This window comes from Bubalus kerabau, chromosome X (genome assembly GCF_029407905.1).
Source record: "Bubalus kerabau isolate K-KA32 ecotype Philippines breed swamp buffalo chromosome X, PCC_UOA_SB_1v2, whole genome shotgun sequence".
Lineage (NCBI taxonomy): Eukaryota > Metazoa > Chordata > Mammalia > Artiodactyla > Bovidae > Bubalus > Bubalus kerabau.
Genome location: NC_073647.1, coordinates 156,769,475 through 156,781,720, shown reverse-complemented (window position 1 = coordinate 156,781,720; position 12,246 = coordinate 156,769,475). Strand labels below are relative to the sequence as shown.

At 43.5% G+C, this 12,246-nt stretch overlaps 2 protein-coding genes across 5 annotated transcripts in view; both read left to right on the top strand.

The window, feature by feature from the left end:
• The window catches only part of PHKA2 (phosphorylase kinase regulatory subunit alpha 2), a 276,577-nt gene that overhangs the window by 101,359 nt on the left and 162,972 nt on the right, over positions 1-12,246 (top strand). The window lies entirely within an intron of this gene.
• Positions 1-12,246, top strand: part of ADGRG2 (adhesion G protein-coupled receptor G2) — a 131,303-nt gene that overhangs the window by 53,794 nt on the left and 65,263 nt on the right. Inside the window, exon 2 of the mRNA XM_055564936.1 lies at positions 2,476-2,594. Within this exon, the coding sequence (XP_055420911.1) occupies positions 2,477-2,594 (118 nt within the window). The 5' untranslated portion in view covers position 2,476. The remainder of the gene's footprint in view (positions 1-2,475; positions 2,595-12,246) is intronic.

The following is a 12,246-nucleotide window of genomic DNA, read 5'->3' as shown; positions in this document are numbered from 1 at the left end:
CATTATCGTTCAAGTGACTCATTCTGGAGGATCAGCAATATACCATTATGAACAGAGAGAGGATACAAGTGCTGGAGAGGAGGGACAAACCAGAGGCGCTTTATAATTTATTAACATAGCATGTTATTAATATATAATACAATTTACAGTATTGATTTTAAAAATTTAAGTCCTCTTTGGAAGGAGGATTCACTTCCTGCCCAAGGACGTTATCTTGCCTTGCATGTCCAAGGAAAGAATTACCTCCCTGGTACTGGCAATGGCTATTAAATTATAGGGTTCCTTTTATTAAAAATTTTTTTTGTTTATTTTATTTTTGGTTTCACTGGGTCTTTGTTGCTGCAAGAGCTTTTCTCTAGTTGTGGCGAGTGGGGGCTACTCTCTAGTTGCAGGGTGAGGGCTTCTTGTTGTGGTGGCTTCTTTTGTTGCTGAGCACATGCTCTAGTTGCATGGGCTCAGTAGTTGTGGTGCATGGGCTTAGTTGCTCTGCGGCATGTGGAATCTTTGCAGACCAGGGATCAAACTGGTGTCCTTGCATTGTCAAGCAGATTCTTATTCACTGGACCAGCAGGGAAATCCTAAATTACAGGACTCAACAATTGCCAGCTTTTCCTGGAGACTGAGAAATCGTGATTTATTCCCATCTTTCCATGTCCTCATCTCTGTAATCCTCACACAGATGAGGTACAGGGTAGCTGTTTGTTTACTGACTGACTGAAGAGTCTACAGCTAGCATTTATAGTCCCATCACAGTGCTAGCCCCTGTGCCCAGATGTCTGCTTTGATCACCACAGCAACACTATCAGGCTGGCACTGTTATCACAGTTTGTTAGGTGGGGAATCTTGGCCATTGGAAATAACTTATCCAAAGTTACTCAGACATTGTGTGGCAGAACCAGGACCTTTGGCCCCATGCTTTTTAGCCTTCACTGTGGTGCTGCATACTATCTATCTTGAGTTCAGGGAGGTGCAGTGGTGACTGGGTTTGTGGGTGCCCTGTGGCCGGGAGCTCTGCCAGCTGAGAACACATAGCCTAGTGTGTCCTGGCCCCTTCCCTGGAGCCTGCTCAGTGGGCTCTTGCTGCCTGAGCCCTGTGGGTGGAATGTGATTTCCTGGCTGGCTTCTTCCTCCCTCAGCATCTCATGCCAGCAACTACTGCTGGTGCTGACTACCTGTCCTGGAGTTCCGTTGGTCATCTCCTCTGCAGTTTTCTCTGTGTGCCGAGCTCCTCCCCGCCCCTGCCCCGCCTCCACCACATGTATTTCATCTAGTTACCACCTAGTCAACCCTCACATCTCATCTAGTGTATATTGGCTCTCAATGAATATTTGTTGGAACAAAGTTAATAAACGAATGGTAAATAAGACTTTTAAATTCAGTACTGATACAAATTTTGCTTTTTGAAAAATGTTGACTCTGTTGAAAAATGCCGAGTAATACAAATGGTAATGAATTAACATCTAATAAAGAGGAAATGGAACATATCCATCCTTTTACAGCCTAAGACATAAATGGGATAAGATTCTGTGACCTCTTCTGATTCTTAGCAGTTTTTTAACTAGCCTTTATATAGTGGTAATCGTTATATATGCAGCATTTTGTGTTTTTAAATTCCTCTTGATATTTTACAGGTATTGATGTAATAGGGGACAGCCAGTTGGATGTTGGATCTATTTCTTTGACTTTAACCTTTGCTTTTCATGGCTTTCGTTACTATGTGGTTTAGTCACTAAGTCATGTCTGACTCTTGTGACCCCATGGACTATAGCCTGCCAGGGTCCTCTGTCCATGGGATTTCCAGGCAAGAATACTGGAGTGGGTTGCCATTTCCTTCTCAATTTGTTGTTATAATCATACATAATGTCCTACCTCAGGGGACCCTGCCCCTCTGTCAGAATGTTAAACCAAATTGCCTTTGTTCAGCTCACAGGGAGACAATCTGCCCTTGCCCTGTGAATGGCTACAGAAAGAAACATGTGCCCTCCTGTTTTGCAAGATAAATGGAAATGGCCTTTTTACTTTACTTCCTCATCTCCTCTCCCTCTCTGTTCTATAAAATAAACTGGCATCTAGACCCCATAAGATCAATTTTTGGGGGGACACTGGTCTACCATCTTGCTGAATAATGTCATACTCCTTGCGTCGAATACCTCATCTCGTGGTTTATTGGCCTGTCTTGCTACAAGTAGAGTGAGCTTGGACTCGGTAACATTGATGCTTTCCATAAATCTACATGGACTACCTTGCCTATCATTTTTAATATATATTATCCTAGTGGCTGGGTCGCCCATAATAAACATGGGTTTTGCTTTTTGTAACCAGTGCCCACCTGGCATTGCCAATTCTCTGGAACTAGAGTATTTTAAAGGGAGGGGTGTTGCAGGTTGTGTTGCTTGAGGAACTGACCTTTTGGACATTGCTATCTTACGATTATAGCAAGCTGTGATGATGTGTTTTCCCCTTACTTTATTTCAGGATGTTTTTCTCTGGTGGGCAGTGTGGCTATGTTCGCAGACCTGAAGAACTTTTACTGATGTTTAAGGTAGCCCTTGTCGTCATTTTTCTTCATATCACTCTGGCTACATCCCTGGAAGGTAAGATGCTCATTTTCCTTTATCTTTTTTTTCTGTTTTATCAGTGTGTATGTTTGTGTGTTTGGGATTTTTTTTACAACGGTAAAATTAGTGTAAAACATTTTAACAATTTTTAAGTGTACAATTCACTGGCATTAAATGTGGTTCACAATTTTGTGTGGCTATCACCACTATCCATTTCCACAGCATTTCCATCATCTCAGATAGGAACTTTGTACCCATTAAGCAATAACCTGCCTCCCCGCTTCCTCCCAGACCCTGGTAACCTCTGTTCTTTCTGTCTTTATAATTTTTCCTCTTCTAGGTACCTCATATAAGGAATTATACAATATTTGTCCTTTTGTGTGTGGCTTATTTCTCTTAGCATAATGTTTCCAAGGTTCATCCATGTTGTAGCATGCATCAGAATTTCATCTCTTTTTAAAGCTGAATAATGCTCCATTGTATCTGCATATCATACTAAGTTTATTTATTCAGTGTTAATGGCATTTGGGTTATTTCCATCTTTGGGCTACTATAAATCATGCTCCTGTGCACATTATTGTGTAAGTATCAGTTTGAGTCCCTTCTTTTGATTCTTTGGGGTGTATATACCTACAAGTAGAATTGCTGGTCATAGGTAGTTCTATGTTTAACATTTTAAGGGTCTGGCAAACTGTTTCCCACAGTGACTGCACTATTTAACATTCTTACCAGCAAGTCACAAGGATTCCAATTTCTCTATATCCTCAGTAAAATTTGTTACTTTCTGTTCTTTTGATAATGGGTGTGATATGGTTTTTGTTTGCATTTCCTTAATGATTAGTTATGTTAAATATTTTTTCATGTGCTTATTAGAATCATTTGTGTATCTTCTTTAGAGAAATGTCTATTCAAATCTTTGGTCCATTTTTGAATTGGATTGTTTGGGAGTTTTTGTTGTTATTGAGTTTTTGGAGTTCTTTATATAGTCTGGATATTAATCCTTTACCAGATATACGATCTGCAAAAATTTTCCCCATTCTGTGGGTTGTCTTTTCACTCTTTTAAGTAGTGTCCTTTGATGCATAGAAGTTTTTAATTTTGATAAAATCCAGTGTATCTATTTTTACTTTATTGCCTGTGCTTTTGCTTTTATATCAAAGAAATATCATGAAGATTTTCCTCTATTTTTCTTCTAAGAACTTATAGTTTTAGCTTTTATGTTTAGGTCCTTTGATGCATTTTGAGTTCATTTTGTATATGGTGTGAGGTAAGGATCCAACTGGGCTTCCCTGGTGGCTCAGCAGTAAAGAATCTGCCTGCAATACAGGAGCTGCAGGAGACTCTTGTTCAATCCTTGGGTCAGGAAGATCCCCTGGAGGAGGAAATAGCAACCCACTCCAGTATTCTTGCCTGGAGAATTCCATGGGCAGAGGACCCTGGCGGGCTGCAGTCCATGGGGTCACAAAGAGTTGGACATTACTGAAGCAACTTAGCATGTGCACACGCAAGGATCCAACTTCATTACTTTACATTTGGATATCCAGTTTTCTTAATACCATTTGTTGAAAACACTATCTTTTCCCCATTGCATAGTCTTGGCACCTTTGTCAAAAATTAATTGACCATATATGTGAAGGTCTGTTTCTGGTGCTTATTTGTTTATAAAAGTAGCTACTCAAAGGCACCTCCGTATGGAAATTTAAGGGAGATAGAGAATCACACTAATGAAACATTATTTTCAGAAAAGAAGATCTCTATAAGCTTATGAAAGAAGGAGAAAAGGTACCTGAGGAGGGCAGTAAAAAGACCAGAATTACCAGGGCTGCAATATGTTTGGGTACAACTCCCAAAAGAATACAGTGCTGTGCAAATATAAAGAATCATTACAGGAACTTCCCTGGCCATCCGGTGGTTAAGACTGCACTTCCACTGCAGTGGGCTTGGCTTTGATCCTTGATCAGGGAACTAAGCTCTCACATGCCACATGGCATAGCCCCCTCCCCCTAAAAAGAATCATTATAAAGAAGACACTATTAGGGACACACAGAAATACCTTTCTTATTTAGAAGAAAATTGCAGGACCAAAGAATCTTTGTTGGATAAAACAAATATGTACTGGCAGCAAACAGTGTAAGTATAACACACACAGATGCACACAAATAGAAAACTTCCCAGCAGACTCGTACACAATTGGCAGTCTTTCAAAAGTAGGCACTGGGGCATATTGTCAAGGAGCCACGATACTTTACACGAAGAAATAAAGAGTCAATGTGTATTGACTACTTACAGTGTGCTGGGTCTCTATGTGCTTTGCATATCAATACATCCAGTCTCTTAAGCTGCTAAACCAAGTCTGTTGAGGGGAAATCCTAGTCTTAGCACCATTTCACAAATCAAGAAACTCAGGCTCAGAGAGATAAGTCACTTGCTCAAGGAAGTAGCTGCTGTGGGAATTGTACCTAACTTGGAATTTTGTGCTTGTAACCACAAAACCAGAGTTTCCAAACTTGAGTGTACATCAGAATCACCTAGAAAGCTTGTTAAGACAAACCCATCCATGAGAGTTTTGGATTAATAGCTTTAGGGGGAGGGGGGCTGAGAATTGGCATCCCTAACAAGCTCCCAGGTGATGCTGATGTGACTGGTTCAGAGGCAATCCCATTGCCTCCACAACTGGCAGAAGACATAAGTAGGAAGCGAGAACTCCAGATATACATCATGGGATACAAACTCTGTTGTGGCCATGTGACGTTCTTATAAACTGGGCTCACTCACCATCTCCTTGGGGCATCTTAATGTAAGTATAAGAAATTATACGTACCCAGCACACTGACATCCCTGTGGGATTGTCAGGGCAGAAATCAAACATCCTCACTTTACTGATGAGTAAATGTCCCCAGGGACATTACTGGTTAGGAAACGGTGGAGCCAGACTAGATACTAGATCTTTGGTCTCGTGTTTCACTGCTTTTTCCACCACAGGGTAGATGAGGGACGAAAGTGGAACACGAAGGGGAAAAATCATCCAAAGGAAAGCTGCTTGGTAGAAATAAGTCTGTTTTGAAGAAGTATATTTAAAAATGATGAAAATAGGGGCTTCTGTGAAGCCAGAAGGTGGTCCAGTGGTTAAGAATCCACATGCCAATGCAGGACACACGGATTCAATCCCTGATCTGGAAAGATGCCACGTGCTGTGGAGCACCTAAGTCTGTGGTACCACAGCGACTAAATCTGTGCTCTAGAGCTTGGGAGCCACAACTACTGAGCCCACCATGTTCTACAGCTACTGAAGCCCGAACGCCCTAGAGCCCATGCTCCACAACGAAACTGTAGCCCCTAATCGCCGAAACTAGAGAAAAGTCCACACAGCAACGAAGACCAGCACAGCCAAAAGTAATAATAAAATTAATTAATTAATTTCAATAAATGGTGAAAATGGGCCAGGTAAACAGGAAAGGGCACAGCTCTGACACCAACCCAAGCAGGAAAAACCTGAGTAGATGCTAAGGTCACTGAATGTATTTCTTGCTCTGGCTCTCTGATGAATTGATTTCTTCAGGCAGTGGTTCTCAGAGTGTGGCCCCCAGACAGGCAGCATCAGCATCACCTGGGAGCTTTTCAGAAGTGCAGATTCTCAGGCCCAGCCTAGGCCTGGTGGGTTGGGAACTCTGGGGGTGAGGCCCAGCCATCTGTGCTTTAATCAGCCCTCTGGGTGTTATTGATGCCCACCCAAGCATAGAACCACGGTCTTAAAGAATTGGCTGAAACTTTACTGTGCCGCATGATATAGTAGAATATGGTGAGATCCAGGGTTCGAGCCCTCCACATGCCTGCCACCTGCTATTTGTATGATCTCGATTTGCTACTAGACTGATACAGGGCTCAGTTTCCTCATCTTCAAAATGGGTATAATCCTGAGCTCCTCTAGAGGGCTTTTGTAAGGCTCAATATATGTTAAAAAAGAAACTTCATGATGGCAGACATTTTTCTTTTCCAGCTCTATTGACATACAACATTGTATATGCAAAGTTTTTTCTGAATGAAGTGTGTTGGGATCTGGAAAGGGCTAAATTGGAGATCATTATTGTCTTTCAGAACTCCCATTAAGAGTATTCATTCATGTTATTTAATAATTACTTTGATAATATTTACCTTGTGCCAGCCACTGTTCTGTGGAGAAGGCGATGGCACCCCACTCCAGTACGCTTGCCTAGAAAATCCCATGGACGGAGGAGCCTGGTAGGCTGCAGTCCATGGGGTCGCTAAGAGTCAGACATGACTGAGCGACTTCACTTTCACTTTTCACTTTCATGTGTTGGAGAAGGAAATGGCAACCCACTCCAGTGTTCTTGCCTGGAGAATCCCAGGGATGGGGGAACCTGGTGGGCTGCCGTCTAAGGGGTCGCACAGAGTCAGACACGACTGAAGCGACTTAGCAGTAGCAGCAGCAGCAGCCACTGTTCTGAGCCCTTATAAAAAGCTATTTCATTTAAAGCTTACTCAGTAACCCTTTGTAGTAGGCACTAGTATTATTAGCTCCATTTTACAGGAAACTGAGGCACAGAGAAGGTAAGCAGCTTGCCCTAGCTTGCACATCTTCATTGCAGAGCTGCAATTCCAACTCAGGTCATATGACTCAAAGTTTGTGTGTTTAACCATTACACTATCCTATCTTCTAGCATCCTTAAGCTCTCTGCTACACTAGGTTGTGTACTCTGCATAGCAGTTGTATATCTGTAGGTTAAAAATAAAGGTGGAATTCACTTTAGGACTGGATGTCAGACTGGATCATCCAGATAGCTTATAGGTACCATCTTTCTGAGCAACTTTGGGCTGAGGCAGGTTCTCTTCAGTTCAGGATGCCTGGTCTTTGATGAAGGCTGAGGGGACCTGCTGATTGTACTACACTGGATACGTAGTTGTGTTGTAACGAGTGCCTGCTGTGTGCCCAGCATTACTGCCTGCTGAGAGAGCATCATCTCTGAGTCCAGGGAGTTTACACTCCAGTTGGAGGGGCATGACTAGGATACATGAAAAAAAGTACAAACTATAACTAAATCCTAAAGTGTGAGTCAGTGCTGTGGGGCTCTAACATATATGGCCTCTGGCCAAGTTCATGCATGACGCTAGTAGGATGTTAAGCCACCTGTAGCAGATGCTATTGGTGCTCTGCCCATGTCCCCTTGAGCCACCCAGAGGTTATCTTCAGACAGATCCTGTGCCTTCTTGATGGCTCCCATGTCTCACTGACTGAGAATCATCTGTGGCCATGGGTCTATGCTTGGCCTGTGCAAGGAGCCAGCTAGTAGTACCAGAGAGTTAATACCCCAGAATGGTGAAGAATGGGAGTTGGTACTTAACTATGCCAGCTTCCCCAGCCCTTGGTGGGATCATGCTAAAGTGTGTTCTGTACACCCAGTGGATTGTTGGATTGGGCCCCAGTTGCCCACGGTAGCAATGTGCTCATTAATGTACCCACTGTTGGCTTTACTCCCTTCCCTACTCCCTCCCTCTGCTTCCTGGGGTCATCCCCATTGGGAAACATGCTCCTTCTCCAAAGTGCAGCCCAGTATGACTACCTCTAGAGAACCTCCCCTGACTTCTTCAGAAGAAATAAATCTCTTTTGTCAGTGCTCCCTTTTGTTTTTATCCATGTCTTTTTTATACTTGTCACTTTGTGTCATGTCACTTTGTCTCATCTCAAGGAAGTCAAACGTACTTCCTTGGCATCATGAGTCTTTACAGCACATGGTATGTGCCAAGTGAGAAGGGGGAAGAAAAGTTTGACAAGGTGGGTGAGAAACTCATGGGATGAAAACTAATGAGTATTGAGGACCTGCCCTGGGGCAGGCCATTGAAGGTGCTTTACATAGATCATCTTGTTTAACCCTTACAAAAACCCTTTATGGTAGATATTTTTCCTTTCTGTTTGCAGATGAAGAAACTGAGTGTCAAAGAGATTAAGTGGTTTGCCCAGAGTCAAACAGCTTGGAGGATTCCCCATTGGAATCAGTAGCCTGTACTGTTCCTACTCTACCTGGTTGCCCAGGAAGGGAAGACTGAATGAACGTGGTGTGAGGCATGAAGAGAAGATGGAGAGGGAGCCTGAACTAAACTGCCAGAGAGCAGCCACTGCCCCTGGCTCTGGGAATGTGGACTGTAGGCACGGTAGCTTCATCTGGAAGCCTGAGAGATGACTCAGTAGCTCCTAGCAACGAGGAGAGATTGGACTGATACTCTCTTGTTAGGTTGCTGGCCACCATACAGAGCCCATAGAACTTCACACTTCCAGTTGTGTAGTTTGGTGGTCATTCGTGTAGTTTGGTAGCTTCGAGGGAGTCATTCTTGGTCTACACAATGCCCAAATGAGCTTTGACAGGTAACTCTAACTTACTTACCTCTGGTCTCTAGCTGTCTTGGGCTATGCCAATGTCATTTTTTCTTTGCTTTTTTTCCTCTGCTGCTGCTGCTTTTTTGTCTTCCAAGGAGGTCTCCTTTTAGGTACAACTATTTTCCAGAGGGTGAGATGACGTATTAGTGGAAGATGGTTATAATTTCATTCTTGCAGAATTGTCTTTCCCACTTGGAAACAATTACACATAAGAGCCAGTTTGGTGATCTCATGAGCTATAATCCCAACTTAGTCTCTTTCTGGGCTGGATCTAGATCTTTCTGTACTGCAGGCATTTCTAGTGATAGATTTCTCTCTAAGTCCCCTTCTCCAAGGCTTCACTGTCTTCTCTCCTCTTACCCTCTCATGCTTTCTCCATCCAAGTCTTTGTTCTTGTATAATGCATGTCAGAGCTGTAGGAGGTAGACTGTGTGCTCCTGAAAGGCAGGGAAACAGTCTTGTATGTAAACCCAGTGCTGGTCTACTTGTCCCTCAATTCCTCTCTATAAAATTGAGAAGACTCTTGAGAGTCCCTTGGACAGCAGGGAGATCAAATCAGTCAATCCTAAAGGAAATCAGTCCTGAATATTCACTGGAAGGACTGATGCTGAAGCTGAAGCTCTAATACTTTGACCACCTGATGCGAAGAACTGACTCATTGGAAAAAACCTTGATGCTGGGAAAGATTGAAGGCAGGCGGATAAGGGGACAACAGAGGATGAGATGGTTGGGTGGCATCACTGATTCAATGGACATGAGTTTGAGCAAGCTCTGGGAGATGGTGATGGTCAGGGAAGCCTGGTGTGCTGCAGTCCATGGGATCGCAAAGAGTCAGACACTACTGAGCGACTGAACTGAACTGGAAGTTGAGATTATAAATACCACAGTGGTGATCTGATACTAGGTTAATCTCTCAACCTCCCAAAATCCCCCACAGGCATGATGAGGTCACTTCTGTTGGGTCCTGACTCTTTCCCTGATAGGTAGAAGTTGTGACAAGGAATGACAGAGACTCTGAATGGGTTGAGGAGGAAACTGAAACCAGAGGAGATTGTGTCTCACTTTCCACTTAGAATTCTGGGTGAGAACTCCTCACAGTGGCCCACACATCAACAGAGAGCAATGGTAGGGATGAGAAATGGCGGCACAGTGTGTTTAGGCAGAGAGGAGGCTGGAGGTGGTGTCCTGTCCAAGTCTCTCTCATTTCTTGTGTGAAGGAAAGGGATTCTAAATGGTTCTTGTGTTCCTAGCGGGTAGCTCCGCTGAGAGCCAGGGCTGCAGAGATAATGGTGTGGACAGCTGAGACCAGGGGCCACAGGGAGGATGTGACAGACACTTGGTAGTAAGATCTGAGAGGAACTGGGTCAGCAAGAGTGGGGCCCCCAGGTTGGGTAGGATTCTGAGAGAACAGAACATGGGGCCCACTGGACATGGCCTTAGCAGTGGATACCAGTGGGCCCCAAAGGAACCCTGCTGGGTGAGGGGGATCTCTGGAGAGGCCATTGAGAACCCAGGGCTCAGCACGAGGTAAGCTCACTGATGCAGAGCCCTTCTCCCTGCTGTGAGAACACTGGCTTACCCTTCCTGACCTAGAAGCCATCTTGACTACCAAAAGGAAGAGGAGGAAAAACAAAGATTGTGCATTTATCTGGAAGACATGGGGTTGACTAGAGAGTGTTTTAGAGCAGCAGCGAGCATTCTCTTTAGTCATTCATCAGGTTTAAGGATCCTTCTCCTGTACTTCTGAAATGGAGGCTCCAGCACAAGATGGAGTCATCCTGAACATCAAAGGAAGCTTGAGGGCTTTTAAAATTTTGCTTGTTTCTTGTTGCTGCTGTTCGTGCATATAAATTCTGTCCATACATTTTAAACTAACTCTTAAAGCACATGCATATTGAACACTTAGGCTTTGTGAGAGCACTGATAGGAATTGTTGAAGGCTGTCACTATGTCCTGAATTCTGCTCCTCCTCATGGTTTTATCTTTTGCCAATATGAAGTAATATCTGGTCAGGTCCCAGGTTCAGGCTCAGGTCCTCTCTGTGTCCTCCAAAGTGTTAGCACATAGTAAGTGCTCAAGAAACTGGCTGCTTGGTTGCTTTTGATTTGTGGCTCTATTCTAAAGTCTAGAGATATACTAAAACATGGACTGCCCTCCTCAGCTTAAGGCACCAGTATTATACTCATCTGAACCCAATGAGTTCTGATACAACATATATTATTCCCCTAAACTTTTGCATAGACTTCAGTGAGGTGGCTGGACATGGGCACCAATTACCCTTGAAGAATATGTTTCCTTTCCTCCATATGATGAAGGGGCTCAGCTGATTGCCTGTTAAAGTTCCTTCACACTTTGACATTATGAGTTCAATTATCCAGTAGGTTCTGTCTTTGAATTCCTGATCTGTTGTCCTGGGATACTGGGGATCCTTGGGGTTTGCCTTGAACTAAGAACCACTCATCTCTGCAATCCCATTTTAAGGCTGCTCTCCTATTTGAAGCTCCTAATATGAAATTGAAAACAATTTAAAAGTCACATTTTTTTTCCAAACTACATTTTTCTATTTGACACGATTTTAAAAGCTCTTAAAGTTACAACGAAGCCAATGAATCTCTTGGTTTCCATATTGCTGAAAGTTCCACAAATGGCTTTTGCTGACTGGTAAATCTCCCAGTGACCAGTGCTATCCTTGCCTTGCTGATCATGGAAAAGTTCCAGGGTCTCTGTAGGATCCAGTGGCAACAGCACATAGTACTGAACATTAAGAACAGCAGCAGCAACCCCTCTGGACATTCCTGTAGCTCTTCATGGTCTGTGGAGCACCTTGGCATCCATCATCTCCCCATGTCCCCCCTGAAGTGGGTGGAGAAGTTTGTATTATCTTCACTTTGCTGATGAGAAGACTGAAGCTCAAAGTAGTGGGTCCTTTTCTAGGTTACCCAGCAAGAAACAGTATCAGGGTGCCAAAAGCAGCTCTCCAGAACTTTCTTCTACAGTAGCCCATATGAAGTGCCTACTTTTGGCCATATGAGTACGTTTTAGCCAAGATCTTTAACACGGGTGACTTGAACCATGAGGGATGTTGTTCTAGATGAGGGCTTGACAAGCTCTTCTTTAAGGAACAGGATGATAAACATTTTGGCTTTGTAAACCGTATGGTCTCTGTGGCCAACTACTAGGCTCTGCCCTAGTAGCTCAAAAGCAGCCCTAGACAATATGTAAATGAGCTGAGTTAAGTTGCTTAGTCATGTCCAACTCTGAGACCCCATGGACTGCAGCACATCAGGCCTCCCTGTC